General features: G+C 37.3%; 2 protein-coding genes across 4 annotated transcripts; one reads left to right on the top strand and one right to left on the bottom strand.

Annotated features, from left to right (window-relative positions):
* The first annotated feature begins 4211 nt into the window (after positions 1 to 4211).
* Positions 4212 to 21756, top strand: LOC128872332 (scavenger receptor class B member 1). Of its 2 annotated transcripts, none has more exons than XM_054114932.1 (12): positions 4212 to 5306; positions 14005 to 14116; positions 14207 to 14313; positions 14418 to 14788; positions 18722 to 18813; positions 18904 to 19064; positions 19167 to 19305; positions 19490 to 19693; positions 19783 to 19927; positions 20004 to 20258; positions 20387 to 20505; positions 20669 to 21756. In XM_054114932.1, exons 4-12 carry the CDS (start codon positions 14608 to 14610, stop codon positions 21107 to 21109), a joined length of 1737 nt encoding a protein of 578 aa, XP_053970907.1. In that variant the 5' UTR covers positions 4212 to 5306; positions 14005 to 14116; positions 14207 to 14313; positions 14418 to 14607; the 3' UTR covers positions 21110 to 21756. The 2 variants fall into 2 exon arrangements, with proteins under 2 accessions (XP_053970907.1, XP_053970913.1); XM_054114938.1 differs by having other exon boundaries at positions 14212 to 14313.
* On the bottom strand, positions 21714 to 23699 carry LOC128872344 (facilitated trehalose transporter Tret1-like). 2 transcript variants are annotated; one of them, XM_054114953.1, is made up of 2 exons: positions 23574 to 23699; positions 21714 to 23301 (listed from the first exon to the last, which is right to left on the bottom strand). In XM_054114953.1, the coding sequence occupies exon 2, from the start codon at positions 23246 to 23248 to the stop codon at positions 21821 to 21823; it is 1428 nt and encodes a 475-aa protein (XP_053970928.1). In that variant the 5' UTR covers positions 23249 to 23301; positions 23574 to 23699; the 3' UTR covers positions 21714 to 21820. The 2 variants fall into 2 exon arrangements, with proteins under 2 accessions (XP_053970928.1, XP_053970933.1); XM_054114958.1 differs by having other exon boundaries at positions 21714 to 23274; positions 23574 to 23679.
* Between the last annotated feature and the right edge of the window lie 187 nt (positions 23700 to 23886).

Here is a 23886-nt window from a genome sequence, read left to right on the forward strand (position 1 = left end):
ATATCTATACTATATCTATATATTCTCTCTCTCTCTCTCTCTCTCTCAAAGGTTTCTTTGAGTTAAACCTATTTACGCCATCTAGCCGTAGAAATTTGAAACTATTTCTCGACAAACTTGGACAGTTTTCGAAGAGATGGCGGCACCGTACTACGCTTTAGCTCTGTCCTTCTCTCATATGCTACCTCCTCTCTCTCACACACGCACTATAGCCCTGTCCTTGTCGCATATTGTACCCCCTCTCTCTCGCACAGCCACTGTAGCTTTGTCCTTATCGCACACGTTACCCCACACCCCCCTTCTCGGTCTCTCTCTCTCGCACAGTGCCTAGCTACCTCCATTTGAGCTTCTAGTCCATCCGCTAGATGGCTATAGCGCTGTTTGTCAGATTTTCACAGCGCCACCCCCGCACCGGCCCGCACCCATCATCCTGAATATACATGGAATGCACATGGTGTGTATGTACAATTGTACACACATGCAACGTATTACGTTAACTACTTACCTGGTTACAAGCGAAATCACTGAGATTCATTGTTCTCTATTTATATCTGTATATTAATTAATTTATTTTGATAATTGTATTTCTTATTACAAACAATAAATTACTATTTTCATAGAAATTTTAGAATGGACTTTATTTTAATTTGCATTTATCTCGTTAAATAAATTGCTTTAAAAGTCAAGGTTTAATTAATAGTTTGATTTAAATTAACTTTTAAAAATATATAAACTGTTTACCGGTTTATCGGTTAAACAGGTTTTACATATATGTAATATATTTGGACAAAAACCAGTTACAAACTTATACAATTTTTGGAATTGCAGGAAAGTTTCGTTGGGAAGCAAGAATACTGAGATATTTAAAAATTGTTTTCGCGTGTAACGGGAATGGAAATTTCTAAAATAAATGTCGAGAATTCTTGAGACAGGATTCTTGAATATCAACGCTACTTATCTAGAATAACTATTTTGCATTCGTAGCAATGTAGTTTTATTTTACGATATTTTTCGTTCGGTAACCTGTCTCATCGGGTGGTGATTGTTACGCACACATAAAAAATTACATATATACATATAGATTTATATTACATGTTTGATTCGTTCACACGTAAGAAATCATCTCTTACCCGCTGGTATTACATCTCTTGAAATGTGAAAATCTGATGGAAAATGTATCGAGTTTGTTAATGGTCAATGTACGGAAAGTAGATTAAAAATACAGATCACGATTATACAATATACATGAGAACACCTGCGAATGACCACGTACTTTCACCACTTTAATTGCATTAAAAAAAGAAAGCCGTGCCAGCAAGGACGAGCAATGATTTCAACGAAAATCCGGTCAAAGTCTCGTAATCTAAATCTTACAATTATGGTAGACAACGAGTACCTTCCGATGGAATGTTATGAAAAGATGGAAAAATCAAATAGAAGCGTTATCAGGAGTTGCAAGGATACAAATTAAAACATATAGAATCATCGGAAGGATCGAGATTCTCGTAATGTATTCTAAGAAGTAAATGTCAGTAAAATATCAGCTAATTGGAAAATAACATGTACGATGTTTACAAAAATAATTGCTATCCAATTAATAATAATTATTATATCGTATCATTATGATATACATACGTATATGACGTATTATAATGTGCGTAAATTTGAGTAATTATTTATCACTAAGATTGAAACATACGCATAAAGAAACTAATCTTTACGAGTGAAAAGGAATATGTCGTTGGTACATTGAAAATCTTTGCCAAGGGGTCGCCGCCGGACAAACGCGTTTGGAGAGTTTATCGGACATTGGAATTAGTTGGTATCGCGTGTGATATTACTTTATCTTTCGTCATAGTCAATGTTACAAAGCGATAAAGTAAAACTTGTAAAGTGTCCGAATATTATAGTTACTCACCGTATTTAAAAACCGACAAATGGGATCCAGTATTTTGCAACGTCTACTTGGAAATATGGCGCGGCGTTACGAAAGCTTTGGTGTTACAACGATTCAATCGTATCGTAATCGTGAAAAAGTCTACGTGGAAGATGCTTATGCCGAACAGTTGTTATCGGTGAGCCGACGGCGACGTTCTGTCTCCATCAATGGAATTACATTATTACAGCGATGAAAAAGATCGCATCATTGGTATGCGATCGAAGGACGCTACTGTCAAGGATTAGCGTCACTTGCTATCAACTGCCTACTCCGATACATGAATTGCTGAATGAACGAAATTCATGGTTGATGACAAGGTCTGGAAAATTCGAAACGATACAGAGTGTCGAACAACAGTGCAAACACGGGCGGGCAAGTTTGCAACGTACAGACGATACCGCATATTTTTGGAAATCTTGCCTTTTCACGGATATATCAAGTTCACCTAAAATTTTATAAACGGAACGCTTAATTCTTTATTCCCCCATTCGAAAGAGAATCGAATTCTGAGTAAAGAAAATATAGTAAACGTGGGCTACAGATAACATTCGAGAATGAAACTTTTCTTGTTCCAAACACTCGTCGAACGAGTGATAGCTCGGCTTATTGTGAACAGTGTCTCGACGTCATCGAGTGTATTTGTATATCAATAAACTTGGGGATACGTGAAATGATGTGCATTCCGTTAGTATTACTTGAGCAGAGATTACAATGGAAATGGAATAAGATCAACGTTCGAAGCAGTTGTTACGAACAATAACAGATATACTCGTACTCGGAGAATGAAGCAATTTTAGCTGGTGATATAGTGGAGCAAGTACATGTTTCCTTAGCGATTACAGTAAATATTTCAAGACTGGCAAATAAGACTTGCCGAGTTCTGACTGCTTTCGTTAATGAGAAAGAGCTTAACTTAAGGGAACCTGATGATCGGATGTACCTACGTTGTTACGATTTGCGGACAAAGGCAATTTCCAAGGCGTCGTCAAATGGCAGGTGGTTGCGTAACGATGACAACAAGAATTGGTATCTACTTATTACGAATCAGCAATGAATTTTTTACTGAGCTGGATGAACAATGACAATAATGTATTCGGCGGATATACGAGTAAAATTGAAATCGATACTTGCAGTACCTACGAGTCGAACAACTCGAGTAGATACCTTGCCATACGAGGATGGAAAGTATCTTGATACCGCGAAAAATTTCAAATAACGGAGTTGCCAGAAATGAGATAAAAATTGAAATTTGATGAAGAATGGAGATGATTATCGTCTAAGGTGGAAAAGACGTTCCGTAGCATTATCACTAGCACAGTCGGCTCCAAGATAGCGCGGTACGAACACGCGACTTTTAGCGCATCCTATCGTTGAATAGCTCTCGTGCGCTTTCTACATGTACAAGCCCGCCTTAGGTGCGTTAGCACAGATCTTTGGCCCGTAGAGCATGATGGAGTGCGCCACATTCGTTGAAAGCCTCCTTCGTTTGTTGCTTTGATTACAACAAGTGGAGTAGGTGGCTCGATGTCCATCGTCACTTTCAGATGATTTTGATGACCGGACACATTTTTGGTCCCGACAACTGTTGCCCTGAGTGTTGCCCCACTCTATCAAGATCATAGCGGGAATTGTTTTACCCGTCAAGAGAACTACTTGTATCTTATCGAGTGCTAAACTCAACCCATGGTCCTCTATCCAGGGGGTTACTTGGCTCGTAGCTGCGGATTTTCCTCTTGTGATTGTCTTGCGCTATTATTACCATCAGCATGTCTGCATCGTCTGGATAGCTTGCAATGTAGGTATTTTTCGAAATCTCCTATCGATCTTCCATATCTTAGTTTTGGAATGACTTTTTGTAGATCGAGATCGAACGTTCAAAGTGGGCTCCGGAGGCTTATCGACGCGACCCCGACGAATCATATGTACGAACACGAAGACTATTGCCGCAATGTTTAGAAGACGATGTGCTTTTTTAGGAAACCACCGAGAGAATCACACCGTACAACGACTGGCCTAATGGCGCAAGAAACAGAAACGGTAATGGACCAATTCGTAGAATAACGACGCGACCTTGCGAGGGTAGCAAAACGACTGCGAGAGGCACGCGAAGCGAACTTGTCGTTGCTCGTTTATTCAAGGCTTCGAACCAGTCCAGGTCCATTCGCCGAATAAGGGTGATGGTGCGTAAGTCTACCTACTTACATTTAAGTACAATGTAAGTACAGTTTTTGATCGAGAAAAGGGAGTTGGTGGAACACTTGTAATTCCTGGAAATCTGGGTTGTAAGTATTTTGTCGATTTTCCAAAGCAACGGAATATCGGTTCTATTCGATTTTAGAAACTGTCTACCTCGCATCGTGGATCGAAGCATACTTGGTCAGCAGAGTCGAACGCGAGAAGTCATTAATTTTTCGAAAGAGAATCCAATAGCGAGGTTCGATCCGCGACGTGGACAGTTCTCGAGACGTACGTTTACCTGGTGTCCCTACCACTTTCTTTGGCCGGGCTGGTGGGCACCGCGTTCTCGTTACCGCGGTCCACGCTGCACTACCGTTCTACTATCTCCTCATTCACTTGGTGATTCGACAAGATCGAAGAACACACGCGCGGATTTTACGTCTCCTTCCGTTTGATCCTTCGTTTACGGTGCGCGGATCTCGACGGAAAAGAAAATTGTTTTTTCTCTGTTTAAATTTTGGAACGCGAGAGCGATCGATCAATTGATCGAAGAATCGATCAATTTCGGATTTAAGAAGTGATTTCGCTTTGGTCGAGCAGTTGGTACGCGCAAAGCGTTGGCCCTCGGTTCTTTTCGAATACGACCAAGTCAGACTATCGCAGGATTCTCGTAAGGGAGCATACGAGTAAAGAAGAGGCTAACGTAGGGCCCAGAGTACTTGGAGCCTCGATCGAGATTACATTTTATTCGATCTAAAGGAATTTATTGCGAGCATTTAAGACTGCCTATTAAGACTGCCGATCGCTGGAAAAGAAACAAAAAAGAAACAGGCAACGAGGACTCGCTGAAAGAGGGTGAGGCGAATTTAAAGCGAGGCGCAAGACGATTGCCGGCCAATCGAGAAAGGATCGTACTTGGCTGAACCATGAAAAGGATGCGAAGCCGTTAAAGAAGGAAATACTCGAGGGGGATCGTGACCGAAGGAAGCGGCGATCACATTCTAACCGAGTACAACCAACAAAATGTGTGTTGCACCTTGGCGATAGAGAAACCTGCCGCGCGTGGTTTTCTTCCTTCCATTCGCTCAACTCCATGAAACTGTTTTGTGTTACATAAAGACGGATTTTACTGGGCCGTAAATGAACCCGGTTTTGCGCGCATATAGGCTACGTCTGTCAGCAATCTTACGTAAGTAAATATGAATAATTTCTTATCCGAAAGTGACGAAGAATGTGGACAGAGAACAGAATACGGTTTGCGAATGTAACGGCACGATCCGTGAATGACAGTCACGTATCTTGTCTTGGCAATTTCGATTTTCGAATAACTGTCGTCGCGACGATAAATCGATTTAGCTAAATAAATAGATTTGCAAAAGTAACTATAACAAGGTTTATGGAAACCAGTACCCTACCGAGTACGTAAACTATCTTTTCTCTCGTTTTTCATTTTTCGCCTAACGTTCTCGCGTATTTTGACATTTCTAAGCGTGCATTTAGTACCCACACAGGATGTTAAGAAAGATGATTCGAAAAAATGTGCATATTAGTAGTTGCTGACTAAATCGAATAAAGAGTTCGCTTTCAACGGAAACAGTATTTTTACGGCCCCTAAGCACTTTGTACCGATCGGTAGTTTAGCCGGTACTGCAAGTCTGCACATTTTCTAACCATCCCATCGTCTTTTAGGAACCTGCCGTGGCATGGTATATTTGATATTTATACATATAGATCACGAAAGAACAGAATATTTATTTTGTCGCGTACTTTTGTTTTGCATATATCTACAGATATGCCATCATTTGGAAATTTCACGTTAATAGAAAAAGTGAAGTTTCGACGAGGATTCAGATATCGCGCTACTTACACTTGTTACGCGCAAGGGGTTACAGAGGGAAAGACGACCTTTCACCTCAACGAATACCGTAAAGTTCAAGTAAAATTTCTTTCCATTCATTATGTGCGTATGCGTACAGTACGAAAGAAAAGTAAGTAATTTGGACGTACAAGGAAATTAATATCCACAGCGCGATAAACACTCCGATACGGCATTTAAGCTACGGTAACGAAGGTTAAGGTTGCGAACTTTATCGGTACACTTTCAAACGTCTTGGTAGTCGATATCAAATAACACATGCTACTATTTCACTTTCCGTTTTTGCACATTAAACATTATCTCGCGACCATAGCGATCGATTATAGGTTTTAGCGTTGACTTTCTAAGAAACAATCAAAGCACCTTCCCATTTCATTGTTCGCCAATGCGATATGGTTTACTCTACGCGTACTCTTGCACGGTACGTTGAGTCCAACTACTGAAACTATTATTTGATATTTAGGGCAAGTTCAATTGTCTCGCGGTGTTTGTTGATCAGTCACTGACAATCGTTTAAACGTCACGGTATACTATATATCGATGTTAACTATAAAATGTTTAACCTTTCCTCAGATTTGCTAAACAATTACAACAGAATTATTAATTTTAAACCGTTATCACTGATTCGTTAAAATTATATAAAAAATCCATTAAATGTACTAGTCAAGTCTAGCATCGTGCACGATGCAGTTGACCTCAAACAATACCAAACAATTCTTCTTGAAATATTGCTCGACGGTCTGAAATTTGCGTTCTCAAAAATGCTATTACATAATATAAGATGGTTGAGATAGAGCAACATCTAGTGGAAAAAGAAACTCAGCTTTCTCTTTATTTTTAAGGTCCTCGGTAACGCAACACATTTCTAGATCTTCGCGTTTTGAGTAAAAATGTTGTTGACGTATTAAAACGCGTGCTTTTATGTAATCTCAAACGTAGAGATGAATACGTGAAAATCTGAACGAACGATAAGATTTTAATACTCGAACGTGATCTTGCTACCTATACCGTTTGTCCGTCTTGATTCTTCTTTACACTGTCGCAAAGACTCTTTAAACGAGGGTCTGTAACGAGTAGCTAACGCGTGTGTATACGTAGAAAGTGTCTTTGCCAGGAACGATTTCCGGATGCCTTGATGTAGAATAACTTGTCATTAAAACCAGTTGGTCTTTCTTTGTACGACTACCAAGTTTCTAGACAAACCCTGTATGCTTGATCTTAATTCTCGAAATTGTTATGAATATCGCCGAGTCACTCGCGAACAGCTAAACATTACGAAACATAGAAATTTGAAATCGCGTATCTGTATGTCGCGAATAATACAGTATACTTTCAACACAGTTATGGAAGAAAATGCCAATCTTGGCCAGCATTGCGATGCAGATACAACGAGTGCTGCAGTATTGAGAATACTTATTACGAAACGTGTTTGCTTTCTAGAAAAAGACTAATTTGTTTGCTATTGCCAAGACACGTGGACGCAGGAGAGATCAAGTGACTTACTCACTGATGAAAGAGATCATCGATTATACCGAAATTTCACAATACGTGACTCGAGAATCGAATAGATAAAGCGAATTATCTGTAAGCTCGTTATTGAAAAACGAGTTTATCGATCTTATTGAATTTTTGCCCCTTCAACGAAAGCACCATTCACGCAAAAACTCGTAAACATCGAGTTTCGTCTGGTCGCATAACTGAAAGATGATTCAAACTGCAACGAGTCAGACATTTGCTTCATCGATTCAAAAATCTGGCCAAGTGTATGGTCGTTAACTCGTTGTTATGTAATGCGAAAGAAATATTAGACCTGGCGGTTTCACCGGCGCGGCGGCCGCGGTGATCGAACCGTGTTAAACCAGGGGCGACTGAACTTGGAACATTTTATCTCGCTAATGACATACCAATGCTGATGGCTCGTGCTGCAGCTTCGCTGAGCTCGATTTCTTGCGGTAACGTGATAATTTTCTCTGAATAAAAATCGACCTTGTTGTACCATTACCAAACGGAATTTTTTTTTAACACAGTACATATATTTTCGTAAAGCAACGTAAACTACCTACTTTTACTTTCTACTTATCCGAGTCGATAGTTTTTCCTACTAAAATTCAATTCGACAAAGAAATTTAATAATGACTCTAGTTGTAAGTACGATAACAAATTCCTACATGCCTTCGTTTCATTTTACAGATCCGATTCTTGGCATTTTTGAACATTATTCGCGTACAAAACTAACTTTTGTAGAATGTAACGAGCATAAAAATACCGAGTTGTGGTTTCAGATCAAAACCACAAGCTCGAGATAAATACTTCCGTGTTAGTCCTTTCGACAATGACTGGAATTTCCATCTTCTTCTCGTCGCTAATAAGATCTACATACCAAAGGACTACACTTATACACGCAGTGTATACGTTTATACGTGTATAATACTAGTCGACGTATCATTTCTCCAAGGGTGAACATACTTCATCAAAGGGAAGATTAAATCAAGTTTCGAACGAGGTACGCAAACGCAATCAACTAAAATTTCGAGACACCAAAGGAAAATTGCGTACGATGAGAATTGAAATTTTGCGAGAAATGATCCGTGATGATTCCTCGAAGCGCTTTATTACTACCGGCATCGTAAGACTGGTTTCTTCCCATCGCTGCTCAATGCTCATACTAGCGCAAGTCGCGAATCAAAGGCTGTAATGTGTAGTGTATACGTAAAGCCAGATTGTTACTGCAATCTAGCGTACAATTTACCACAAGGCGGTAGCACGAAATGAAGGTTAATGCACCATGTAAATGAGATGTTCGATCGGGCTAATTCTAAATCGAGGAATGCGTGAGAATATGCTGCGAAAACGGTGGCTACGAAACCGTGCATATTTTAGCTATGCAAAACGACACTCTCCAAAATCTTAGCTCGATAAGCGAATCTACATCGACTTCAACTCTTGTCTCTTTCTGTCTGGTACAGATTATCCCTATATTTAAAGAGCCATTATCTGTATTGTTTGAGCATAAAATGTATTCGTACCGTTGTATCATGAACTGAATTTCACGCTAGGAAGAGTCCATAAATTACTGAAATTATTACATCACGAAAGCTATTCGTTTATTCGCGCACATCGCACCATGCGTTTTCACTTCTTTTGGAAACGTCGAAAGGTTGTGAAAGCATGATCTGATTTAGGTTCTCGGTGCAACAACAGAAGGAAATGTGCCCCGTACTTGTTTCTACCCCTTCTTCTCGCCGCAAATGGAAAGTCTGGAATCATAGTTCTTCCTTCGTAAATAGGCGGCCTGTGAACTCGAAGTCGTGCAGAGTCCGTTCGTCCTTGCGGTCATTATATTTTCGCTTGGTTGACTGGTAACGGATGCAAAGCAATACGTGTCTAACCCCACGGACATTTCAATGAAAACGAATGATTTTTAAGATACATAGTTGACACCCGTTGACATAGAACGTATCGCGAAGCGATAAAAAGCATTTTGCAAAACCGTTGTCTTGATTTAGTTGAATGAGACATAACAACAATTAATTTAACAAGCTTAATTAAAGTATAGTTGACGTAAAATTATCATTTGATGTTTAAATAAATGTTGGCCGAGTTAGGTAAAATATGAAATTTTATAAATAAAATCGTCGTGCGACGCGACCGACGCGCGACATAGGTAGCGCATACAAAAGTTGATTCCTGGAAGGAGATGCGGAGGATCGTATCAGGTCGGACGTTTTAGCCAGCCGCCTTCGAAGGCCTGCGACAGAGCATAAATTAGGGGCATAATGTAGACACCGTCTACGTTCTCCTAAATCCGTGCTTTTTTTACGTTTCGCTTAACCCAGGAATATCATCTTTCCAACTTCCAGCGCAAACTGTTTGAATTTATATTCTGCTTATTCCACATCACTGCGCATTAATTTGACAACCGAAATTCAAAGTAATATACTTCATAAAGATATAAATAATTATTCTGCGTCAAAAATAAAAATGTTATCTCCGTCCTTTGTTCCACAGTAAACGTAAATGTTGAAGGTTGCGAGAAAAAATGTTCAAAAGATGGGAACACGATAAAGATAAAACCTGCCACACGAAGGCCAGTTTAAGTGTTTTTCGGTTCTCTACGGTTTCTTAGGCATATCCATACATACTTAAGAAGAAAAGAAAAAAAGAAACGGATTTAAATATTGCACGGCCTTTTCGAATATATTCCCTAAATTGAAATTATTGAAAACATCTGAGGTTTATCGAGTAAAGTGTCTCGTAAACATTATAGCGAGTCGCTATCGTATAGCGTCTCGTATACGTGTCTCGGAAATTTAAACTATCCAAGTGATTCTGACGTATTCTGCTTCCTATACATACACATATAGAACGTACATACAGGAGATATAGGAGAGCTGAAGAAATTGAGCATTACATCTATAATATATTATCTCTTTGCATCACGTTCCTGCTTTCACAATGATACTTGTTCCTGGGAGTAGATTAAATGAAAATAGAAAAGTAAATCATACGCGGTCAGAAAAGTGGTAGAAAGGGAGCGACAAATCTAACGGGGACAATAACACACGTACCAACCACTGATTGATGTATACGTAACATACATAGATATACATGTTCATATGTCGTTAAACATTTCTAAAGGCCTTGAAGTAATGCAACGTAACTCTCCCTTAATTTGTCGAGTTTTGCAAACTTTGGCGCAATCGCGAGACTCTTTTTGCGGTGTAACATGTGCGTTTACCAGTCTCTATTCGAACCGTTTTCTCTGGCATTTTTCAAACTTGTTTCATTGATATACGTGTTAAAAAATTATTCAAAAATTACTGTTAACAGACGACATAAAATTCTTGCGATTTACCATTATTTTACACGATTTATATCCATAATTGATCAATGATTCTTCAGGTAACATACGAGTAAAAGTGAGATAATTGGACAATGTATGGCTTACTGATCTTGACGCGAGTACGTGCCGCAAAATAAAAATAATGCTGCAATCGTTCTTAGTTGGTTTCATATACGTATAATATTTGTAAAGTTCAATCAACAGGAAATGCTTTTTGTTAAATATATTAAATGACTTTATGTGTTTATAAATCGAAATAAGTATTTCTTACGCAATTGTTAATTATAATAAATTACTTATTAGAAGGAAAAACAACGAAGATATTTCCTGTACAAGTAACTAACAGTAAGTTATACAAGAATAACGCTGAGTATACACTAGCGCTTCGATATTCTTTTATACTCTTTAACGCTAATATACATATGTGCATAGCATGTAGACGGTGTACGTATTTTGTATTCCTTTAACAATTCAGTCAAATATTATCTCTTCTGTTTGTAAACAAGATATTTGTATTATGGCTCGGAAAACGTTTTCCTTCGGTTACGTTCATCTTTACTATTGCGTTATTGTTTGTAAGGATAGGAAGCGAAGACAAATATTTATATGTCATCTAGTGCGACAACTTGCAATCTTTCACTGTTCTTGACACCGAAAAAATGAGGAAAATATCGATGAATAACTATTTTTCTTGTTTGTGTCGGAATACTGAATTATGGATTATGGATAATTATCACATCGAATGCCGCAGTTTTTTTGGATAAAACAATTACCGATGCAACTGAACGCATCGGCGCCTGCGGCCTCACTTACAACATTACTTGGAACATTTTTATTTGTTTTGTCAAGTATCGATTGATAAATTTAATCGATCATAAGTCGTCCATCATTAATTGTCAAATGCTGTGGGAAATAAATGATTAATTTAATCCTTAGTTGTCACGAGCTATTAACGATTATCCATTACGAATCATTATCGAGACTCGTTATTCTAATCAAATTTGTTCCATCGCTGTGTTACGACAGTGTTTTTCAAACTGTAGACAGCAAAGATATTGGCTATAATCGTAACTCTTAATGTTAAAGAAAGAATAGCCTTGGCATACAGGAAAGCACGAGTATATTAAATTGTAATTTAGTTGAACTGATCTCGACACGATTATATATTGATATATTTCTCTGCAATTTGTATGGAGTCAGATTCTGGAAACTGGTCATTGGGATAGCTCTTTTATTTTTAGAAATGAAAGAAATCGGTTTAAAGTGGAAACGTCTAGAGCACTTCAAGGTAATCAACCTTTTTTTGAATTGGAATAATACATATTTTAATCGACCTTCTCACAGTGCTCTATAAGACGAGTACGACTTGTATTCAAGGTTGTTGAACATCATTCATGGTCAGCTCGAACAAGTATTTTATCTCGATGAACAGCGAGTGCATCGAATCGTGATCTCAAGCAGCGATGCACGGTAAAGAAAATTGTTATGCAAATTATTGAACTCTGAATTTCATTTTGATTCGGAGTGGCACACGATCTACTTAAGTGTCATTATACACTTGTTAGTTTAGATTTGTTGTAGAAATAAGAGCATGGTAAACCCAAAGACCAGTTTTAGTTGCTCGATTGGTTCAACAATCTTAAATCGGTAAAGTGTCGGAATTTGTACGGAAGATTATACATGTACGATGGGTCACGGAACTCGGTTATTCATTATTCCATACCTTGTCCGTTTCAACAAAGAAACGCATAAGGGTATGTTAGGTTTATTATTCGAACCTTTCTTTATTGTAGAACAGGCATACAATTATAAAAGCATAGGGAAATATGAAAGTTCAAAGAACCTGAATACGAAAACGGAGTAATATATGCAGGCTGATAATGTAATTGCACTCCTGTCGTAGATAATTGTCTATGAATGTAATAATTAGAATGTTTAATGATAATAACGAGTACGACGCTCTTATCATAACTACACGTTAATGTATCTGAATTGCAAAATATGATTCATTCATATATAGGTCAATAACGGAATTTAAAATTTAAATAAATCAAGACAGGAAAACGTGAAAAGTGAAGGGAAAAGTAAATGAAAACTATGTATTATAGTTGAAACGAGAGATCGAATCGGTATTGCGAATATCCGATAAAACAGTAGGATTTCTATGGAATTCCACTGTAACCTCAAAAACGAACCCGGATACTGCCGATATATTGGTATGATGTCAGAACAGGAGATTTATCAATTCGAGAGAAAAAAAAGATTTGACACTCGATAGATCGCCGATGCTACTTTTACGGAGAGATGGTCAGTATTCTAATATTGCGAATCAATCTTCGTCTAGATAACTATTCGGGTAAAACTATTTTATCTTTAATAAAATCATTGATTCTGACAATCGTTATTAATTCTTCGTTATTTACAGTGTTTGACTGTAATAGATAAACGTTTATTCATTTATGATGTGTATAAAGTGTATTCGTTCATTCAACATATGTATACAGAGTGTTCGATAGACAGATAAATAGGTATCCTTTCAGGAAATGATTCTAATATATTTTTCTGTTTTGTATATTTCCTCTTACCTCGCATAAATTTCCAATAACGTTCAAAATACTTTTATGTACGAGATTCATCAACGAGTTATAATAGAAAAGTGGATGCTGTACATACAGGTACATTGCTTGGATAATCTTGGTTGATGGTAATTATATAATCGATGGAGAATCGATAGGCCTAAAAGAGAGTTACGCAATATAAACGACGTACAACTTTCTTTTTCATAACGAAAGTTGTACGGATAAGAACATTGCCATCGTTCAAGAATAATTACATGACCGTACAGTGTACACTCTTATCTTATCACGGTTAACACTTTAACGATCAATTTCTTGGTTACACTATACGCTATAACCTTATTCTCGAAATTGTTCCTTTATGGTTGTAGCGCGAATTAGGGGACACCTTGTACTATGCAAAATAATGGAAATTTCGTTGACGTCATTTGAATAACCGTTCCCGAAAGGTACATATTTGAGATAATTTATGTCCTTAGCGTTATACAGCTTCCTTTAGTCTCGCTTAAAGGAGGGAAATAATTTTGAAGATCATTGGTAAAATTACATTGAAAACAGTCCAACTTAGTAATGTTATTTACTTTGTCTTTAGGTTTCAGACAAGGACGACTCGAGTATCGACACCAGTAACCGCGCAGTGATCAAACAAACATTGCAGCTGATCGCTCGAATCGGACATAGGAAGGAGTATTTCGGTACTGAAAGTAAGATCACCATGAAAGTGTAAAAAGGGATAAGAAAAACTAATTACGTTGCTATAAAAAATAAATGATGTCCGTGAACGATATTTTAAGGACAGATCGCATGGATCCATGGAAACAATGCTCGGAGAAGTGACGTGAACCGTACTTTTCAAACGTAACGCATCGTAGATTAGCTGTAACGGGATTTCTATATTACGGTAACAACAAATGTAGCGCAAGATATCCAATTAACTTAATTATTGCATTTTAATAACAAAACGCAAAGGATAGAAGCGTAATTATTGGATGTATTGCTGATTAGATTGTCCTGCATCGTGTTACCGTGCCGTACCGTACCGTACCGTACCGTACCGTACCCGTTCGTCAGTGCGGTAGTATCGAAGGCCTCCAGAAGAGAATAACGGTTATGAGCCAGTCACATAGTGAGAAAGCTTGAAGAAGAATCGAAATTTGTGTTATTCGCGCGTCTTTCGATTGGCCAAGAGTTCAAGATGAAGTTCATAGGGTCTTTGTTCGGGATCAGATCGCCCAAAACGATGGGCAAGCAGTACATGAAAGTTGGAAGAAACGCTCTTTTCGGTCCAAGGACAGATCAACACGATAGTCTCTGCACGGACAGGGTTCCAAAACCTCTATCATTCCTCATTTCTAAAAACGGCAAACTTAAACATGGTAAGATACGTTCTGTTGATTTATTTTCTATCTATAGAGTTAACTGCACGATCCCGTCGGCGCGGCGCGGCGCGGCGCGTTACAATAAAATAGCGCGCATAGATTATAATGGATAATTTCTAGTCGGAAAAGAATTAAATATTTATTCCATAGAATATGTTCGATACCGATAGGAAATGTAGGTACTGTGCAAAGACCAACAAAATTCGAATGAAAAAACATGTCGGTAAGGAGAAATTTGCACAATTATTCATAATTATCACATGTATATGTTAATTGACAAATACAATATATATGTGCAAATTTATTTGCAATTAACTTACATATACATTATTTTCATTTCAAGACTACCTCGACCTTTCTTGCTTTTATTGTTGTTTAAATAACTTTCAAGGAAGACTACGATCAGAAATCGACATCGAAACAAACAATTTTTTGTTACAATGTATTTGTCTTATAAATGTATTTCATCCGATTTGATTACCTTTTGCTTGTTTTCAAAGAAATATTAACGTTGGTACAAGTGATACTCGTGAAAATACTTGTTTAAATCTTCCTACTTCCGTTTAGAAAAGCGTAATTGCACCAACTTCCTTGATTCCACCTCGAAAACAGGAAGAAATTCTTAACTCTGTTAGAGAAACTTGAATTATCATAAGAAATTCTCGTTTTCTCCATCGTATGGAATGCACTAGTTAGGTGGTTTCAGCTCAAGTGCCCGGTCAACGAACGAGCTCGATTAACGATACGTAACATTATTTCGATAAACTTGAAATTGTATATGTTTTTGGTAGAAAATTTACAGAACAGATTTTCGACACCTTTCTATTCTTTTCACTCTTTTGATACTCGCATTCGTTAGCCATACTCATCGTAACCTAAAGTTTCTTGCGGTTCGATTGAAAAGTTTCAGGAAAGCGGATACAATCTCTATCGTTACACGTAGAACTGTACTCCTAGACCGGTGGAACTAGCGACCGTAACCGTTAAGTGTGTTGGTGATAGTAAAGCATAATCGGAGTGATGCGTAACATGCAATAGTGGGGCAACCTGTCTCCTCTATCACTTGTCCCACTAACCTACTGCACTTTGAACTTGGTTGATCATGCGTTTTACCTCGATCAGGTATCCTTTGATTGATTAGTATCATGCATTTCTTTTCGCACAAATGTCAGAAGAAATTGCAGTGAACAGCTGATACAAACTTGCTTCGTTCCTTCAACGAATTAGAATCTTTGAATTCGAACGACACGCGACGTCTCATTGATGCGTTCCCCTTATATTTATTGTTAGAAAAGTGGTTTTCTAATTTTCCTTTCGCTATGTAAACGCATTACCAACGTTAATTCGAGTCTTCTCGTACAACAAGGATCGTACAATATACAGATTTGTTGTTCAAACTGTAAACGTTTCCCTTTAAAATTATGTACTCGGGATATTTCGAACATTAATCTAAATGTCTATTAATCACATCTCGATCGTTGATTTCCGTTTCCGAGGTGAAAGTTGCCGGATCTATCGTGAACATTGAAATCGTTTACAAATATATTGTACCCATGTTCTTGACTCATTTTCTCATGTTATTCGACAATTTCTAATACAGATCTAGAATGCATTTAATCATTTTTATTAGCAAGTACCCGTAAACATTATACACCATACTAGAATTGTAGAATTATACTTTTCGAAGAAGAAATTATTAAAAGGTTCAAAAGTAAGAAGTATATACAGTATACACTATAGATCTATCACTATACGATATATGTGTACGTGTATGTATTCATCAGCTACGACTATCGACTTTCTAATAACGAGGTACCTACCGATGACGAGAACGCGTCACTCGAGAAATTCATTAAGGGGCTACTCTTGTATTTCATATAGCATTTAAATCAATTAATTTATTGACTAGTGAAAAGTACCTCATCTCCTTATTTGTTAAAGGCATTCGCATGATAAACAATAGTAACATTTCGGAAACATAACGATTTTTTGAACACTGTTAATAATTTGTTTGCGACTCTTACATCAGCCATGGTGAACATATTACTCATTAACGTATTATGACTTTTCAACATAATGATAATGTTACAAGTATAATACTAAACGGCATAGTGATTGTAACGGTCACTATAGTTAATTGCAAGGAAGAAAAAGGGGTGGACGTAAACAGACTCAAGTACACGTTTGTTTTTATATTAGAAGATAACGTAACAACTAGAATTTCCGTACACGTTTGTCCTAAGGCAACGTTCGTAACATATTCAAAGAAAATGTCAAAAGATGTTGACGACTAACCCTTTGTACTCTGAGAATTCTTCGTAATATACGATCGCATCTTCTATTTGTTAAATGCATAAAATTCCTATTGACACGTAATCGTACCCATTAATAGAACAAATGATCTATTTTTAATCATTGTACTCTGAAAATCCGCGAGGACTGGCCTAATTAGCAGCAGAGCCCCGTCACCAATAATTTCATACGGTCAATCGTGACGCTCCGAAGCTTTTCTACCTGATCGTCGCGTCGAGGGACCCTTCTATTGGAATGCAGTCAGGGTTACAAAACCGCACCTGTCCAAACATTTTTACATGGCGAGTTGCAAAACGTACGGGCCCGTTATTTATGAAGTATAAACTGGCGTGTATACCGAAACCGAGGTGGCACACACGTACGCGCACTCAAACAATTTCGTGACTACTTTCACTCTCGACTCTCAGTCAGTCGTTCAGAGAAACGCTGGATGAAGCAGGGTCCAGTGGAACGCAGGCATTTTTGGTTCGATTCACTGGCTCCTGGCTCCGTCGCATCTTTGATATTACGTATTTGAATGATTATTAAGTAACCGTACCGATGGGATCACCTTATAATTTGGAACATTCATTGCTGGTATTCGCCGTCGCGTCGGTACCGACGTACCACAAAAGGCCAAATGCGTCCAAGGGACTTTTTTTTCGTACAATTCTCTGCGTTACAAATCACAACCTTTGATCTGGTTTGCTTTTGATATAGAATGGTAAAGAGCATGGAATACCTAAAATGAAACATTTCACGTTTACGATCGCCAAACTAACAATTTTTAGACCGTGAACGAAATATAACGGAACAAGGTACACTGGGATTGGCTATCTATGTATCGTACAATAGCAGTTTTGTTAGCCGAGCTTTCTCCATGTTTTACTCAACTGATTTTCGTTAGCTTTAACGAAAAGTCCAAGAAATATAGTAATGTAGCTTTGCTTCCTTTATTATACGTCCCGTTGAATTTAACGGAAACGTGTTAGCGACGCAGTAGAGTGAGTAAAGTGTGAGCAAACATTTAGATTATTTTTCTCAAAATTGGGATTATGAAGTAGGAATGTCGAGAATTTCCGTTTCGTACAAAGGGAATATTGACATTTCAGTCTGGCATTGAAATTGGTGATCGGTAAGTTATTTCTTAACGCTGTTGTTCATCCTCGTTCGTTGAAACTCTGACGAAATTTAACCAGTTTCGTTGAAAAGATGCTTGGTTCGATACCCACGCAGCGAAACAGGCTAAAATGTTAGAAGCTCCTCTCTTTAATCTACAGACGTGATGTATCATGCTAATGGAATCTTTGACGCAATACATATTTCAATGTATGTATCCATACCTCGGGCATCATGAGATTTCTTGATTGACCCGGACCCCGTAGCTGCGGTACTCCAGTCCTTTTCAAGGACATTTTCAAGGACATTTTCGAAATGTATTTTCGAAATGTATACCAAGCTTCTCGTCATCTTTCTCGAGAATCCTGTTAAATGACCTTGAGGTGAAAGTGCCACTTCTCGTTGATAAAAAAGAAACGTTCCCAACGACTGCGCGTTAAAGACATTACGAATTATATCGTTTATTTAATAAATACACAGGTTATATATTTGTAAGTTTGTTTTTCTTTTACTTTCCAGGTAAAATTTCAGCGATTTGCATAGGAATTCTAACGCTTGTAATCGGTATTATTTTAAGTAGTATACCTTGGGTAGACTATATTATTTTAAAGGTATGCGCGAGATCATTTCTTTCCATTAAACTAAACGAAAGTTTTGTATTTAGCTTATATTTTTCTAGTTATCTTATTCTTTTTTTCCAGCAACTACGGTTATGGAATGGATCGCTTTCCTTTCATTACTGGCAAAAGCCTGGGGTAGTTCGACTGACCAAGGTATACATATTCAATGTAACGAATACCGAAAATTTCTTGCAATTCAACGAGAAGCCAAAACTGCAAGAAGTCGGCCCCTTCGTTTACAAGTACGTCATACATAAACGAATAAAAATCGATTTCACCCGAAATAAAATGCATCTTTCGTTATTGGAGATCTCAATAAAAAGGAATTAATGTCTATTTTGCAGAGAAGACATGGAAAAAGTAAATATTGTTTTCCATAACAATGGCACGGTGAGTTATCAACACAAGAAAATATTAAATTTTGTACCAGAGTTGTCAAAGGACAAAGACATGAGACTAATGGTGCCAAACATTCCATTACTAGTAAGTAAACATTTGTGAACGTGTAGATCATTATTCGAAATAATATTTTATAAGTTAACCATTTTGTTTACTATGTAACATCGGATTCGTACTAACAAAACATCATACATATAATAGGTGTACAAAGGTTCTTACATAAAAATACAAATTTATTACCGCGAAAAAATGAATCGATATTTTTCAGACCGTATCAACGCAAAGCAAGAGTCTACCTCGATTTATCACTCTAGGATTATCCATGTTTTTGAGCGGAATGCATATGCATCCATTTGTTCCTGTAACTGCTCAAGAACTTGTTTTCGGATATGATGATCCATTAGTTAGCATCGCGCACAGATTCTTTCCAAAAACGAGGCGTCCCATGAGTCAAATGGGACTTCTTCTCGGGGTAGGCTAAAATTTATTAGAATAGTATTGCTATAGATATGTGGTATCGCAAGATGGATGTATAACGAGCAATGATCATTTAAATTGCAGAGAAACGGTACGTTAAACGAAGTGTCTACTATTTTTACGGGGCATACAGACATGAAGGAGTTCGGATTAATAAATCGTCTAAACGGGTTAGATCGTTTGCCCTATTGGCCAGATGCTCCTTGTAATTCTATTCGAGCTTCCGAAGGTAAATGTAACTAAATAATACTAATACCCGTAACATAACGATATAACATTTATGGTAATACTGTTCCTAATTATAGGTTCCTTTTTTCCACCTCGTGAAAAAACTGGCGCTGATATCGTCCATCTATGGGATAAAGATATTTGCCGCACTTTGCCTCTACAATATCGCGGTCCTAGTGAAAAGTCAGGAATCAAAGCAGACTATTACACACCTCCCGATGTTGTGTTTGGTCTACCCAACGAAACGGCTCCACAAAACGAGTGCTTCTGTTCCAACGACGCGTCGACTTGTTCTTCGAACGGACTCCAAAATATCAGTCCTTGCCAGTACAGTACGTAAATACTTGCCAGTAGAGTAATGTAATGTTGAGAAAGTAATAATAAATAGAAATAAAAAAAAAGTCATTAATAAAATAGGTATAATCGCGATTCACTAATACCCGTTTTTTCTAAATTTTAGGTGCCCCAGTCTACCTTTCCTTTCCGCACTTTTATAAAGCGGATCATAAATTACTAGATGCAGTCGAAGGATTGAAACCAGATAAAAAACTACATGAAACGTACTTTAAAATTCAATCGGTAAGCATCGGGATCGGGGTCGGGGTCGGGGTCGGGATCGGCGTCGGCGTCGGCGTCGTCTTGTAATGGGTTGTAAAGTAACGCAAGCAGATCGTATTAAAAATACATATACATATTTTTGCTGGCAATATCGTTGTACATTTAATTTGATTTTGTATTGCAGAAACTTGGTGTACCGCTAGAAGGAAAAGTTCGACTGCAATTAAATTTAAAAATCGAGCATCAACCAAATGTTGGCGTCGTATCGAATTTCCCTGACATCGTGTTCCCGATTATGTGGCTCGAAGAAGGTATCGAAGAACTAACACCTTCTATACGGAGATGGATTTATTTAGCAACGACGTTCAGCGACATTGCTGTGCCTTGTACCTCGTATGGATTGATTCTAGTCGGTACGATAATTATAATCACCGTTTCCGCAAAGGTTTACAACAACGCGGTATTCACTCACGAAGCGATCGAATTAGGTAAACGAACTATCAGAAGAGGTTCGACGATGCTGGTAAATGGACAGCACAGATTATTAGCGACACGTGACTCGTACGTTTTGCTTAGCAATAGTAACGATGAAAAATCAGAGAGGATAGGGGTCCAATTCCCGTAGTGACAATTTCGTGGATAATAGCCACGATACTTTTAAGTATGTACATTGCGTCGCGCGAGATCGAATAGTATCACGTAACGTTTGATCGATTAACACTATACACCAAAGTTTCATATACCTTCTATATACTTTAAGAGGGTGATGATGCGTATCAGTTGCAATAGCCCGTATTTGGCAAACCATCAATAATTTCTGTACGAATTATGTTCGAGATTATGTAACACTTTCTGTATCTGTGATTTCACTTGTTTATTTATATCGCCAGTGTACCGCGGTACGAGATACGAGATACATAATAATAATATCGTGCTTGAACGAATAGAACCAGGTAAGGAATTATCGATCGAAGAAAAACACTAGAACTTTCGTTCTAGCAACGAAAACCCTCATTCTCTAGATCCTGATTCGGAATAAGCAAAGAATACAACATTCAGTTTAATGTAACAAAATAAAACTTGTACTTAATCGAAACCATACTGTGGACACGAATGTATTAACAATATTGCACTTCAATGATATTCGCGAGTGGACCTATTCCACGATTTACGCGGCTGGTCGGTTTCTCGGAATACCGTGTAAGTCTAAATAATGGGTTTATGAAACGACTGTTTGATTGAAATTCTATTAACAAATAAAAATATACAATTCAAAATAAATTTAAACTTAAAATTAATCTTATAGATAAACAATATTTTAAGTTAATAACGATAATTACGAATCGTTAAGTTCCATTTGAATTTTCTCTAGAGATTTTCCTTTGGTTTCGGGAACTAGGAAGTATACAAAGAAAATTCCAATAGCGCAAATAACAGAAAATAACCAAAATGTACCGCTTTCATAAATTGCTTCTTTTAAATTAATATAAAATTTAGTTATAATGAAAACCATTACCCAATTCAGAAGGGTGGCGGTACTTGAAGCTATACCTTTCACTTCTGGTCCAAAAATTTCACCCATCATCATCCATGGGATAGGACCAAAACCCAAGGAAAACATGATAATAAATATACATATAGAAGCTAGAGGTAACCATTCGATCGAGCTAGTATCATCTGTATTATCGTGAAGGTAAAAGTAAACTCCAAGTGCGAAAGATGTTAAGAACAAAAATATTATTGATGCTAATAGCAATATTCTTCTACCTAAATGGTCTATAATCAAAGTACTTACGAAAACAGCTAGCACCTGCATTACACCTACTAAAATAGTCGAGTATTCAGGTTTAAGAGAATTACCAGCTGATTTAAAAATATCGCTAGCATAAAATATAACAGTATTTACGCCGCTAAACTGTTGGAAAAACATAAGACCATAAGCGATTATAAAACCTTTCAAGGTTGCTCTGGACTTAAGTAAAGTCAGAAAAGGAATTTTTTTGTTTTTAGATTCCTCCAATCCCTCTCGATGGCGTTGTAATTCGTCATCTATATCATACTGTTCGCCGCGTAATCTAATTAAACTTTTTCTGGCACACTCTTTGTTACCTTTCTTTAAGTAATAAATTGGTGTTTCCGGCATAAACATAAAAACTCCGAAAAATACTAGTGGCATAATAGCAGATATAATAGACAAATCACGTATATTCACAAGGGTTCCCAAAACATACGAGAGTAAAATGCCGACGGTAAGAAGTAACTGAAAATAAGATCCAAGGCGTCCACGAATGCTATTTTCAGCTATTTCGGCTGTGTACAATGGTGCAACTACACAAAAAGCTCCAACGCTAATACCAGTGATGAATCTTCCAATATAAAACATGGCCACGGAATTAGCGAAAATGATGAGCAGCCAACCTATAGTAAAGGGTACCACCATCAACAGCATCGAATACTTTCTTCCAATCACGTCGGTAAGAATTCCAATAGGAATACTTATCACTACGGATCCAATTGCAGCTGCTGACCCGATCCATGAAAATTCTTCTTCAGAAATTGGAAAGCCATACTGAACTTGTATTTTGTTATGTCCTTCATCATCGTTACCAGCAGAAGAAGTCCATCCTAATACCATGCCAGATGCCAAAGCCCCAAGAGTTGCTGATAAACTGGCAATATATTGGATCAACTTTTTACCACTTGCAATTCCATCTTGACTGTTTAAAATTGTTTGTTGTGAAATTCCAATGGTTTTTTCATCCATCTTGTTGAAATTTTGTTGATGGACACCTACAAGTAATTAGACTAATCTATTACCTGTAAATAATAGATTATTCTTCTAAAACATGTCAGTTACATTTGTCAGAAGGTTAATTCAATCTTATCTGAAATATTCTTAATTTACATGATTCTTAAAAATTTCATAATTTTTCAATAAAAGTATCGTAAGAATAAACAAAAATTTGTATGTACACGTAACACTACGTGTTCTAAAATTGTGTAGTTTATAAGAAAGAAAGAAAAAAATACTTCATTACTGAAACTCCGAAAACTCAATATGATTGTATTTTTGCGTTCTGTTTACTTACCGCGTTGATCGAACAAAATCGTAAAAAGGTTGTGAAATATTTTCAATGCCGATAGAAATCGTTTCGTGTTTCAAGTCCGGTTGTACGTTAAGAAATACAATACTTGCGGATGCAACCTAATCATTACCTTGACGGGTATTCGTTTCTTATCAGCGATATGGCTAAATACAGATTAAATTTGATTTAATCGGCATAAATGTTTATTACGTTTCGTTAATGCCAATTACAATTACTGACTACACATGTAACGTGTATGTATTATTGATGTTAACTGTAGTATTTTTTTAATTATAATTTACAATCTAATGCTATA

The sequence above is a fragment of the Hylaeus volcanicus genome, chromosome 1, assembly GCF_026283585.1.
Source record: "Hylaeus volcanicus isolate JK05 chromosome 1, UHH_iyHylVolc1.0_haploid, whole genome shotgun sequence".
NCBI lineage: Eukaryota > Metazoa > Arthropoda > Insecta > Hymenoptera > Colletidae > Hylaeus > Hylaeus volcanicus.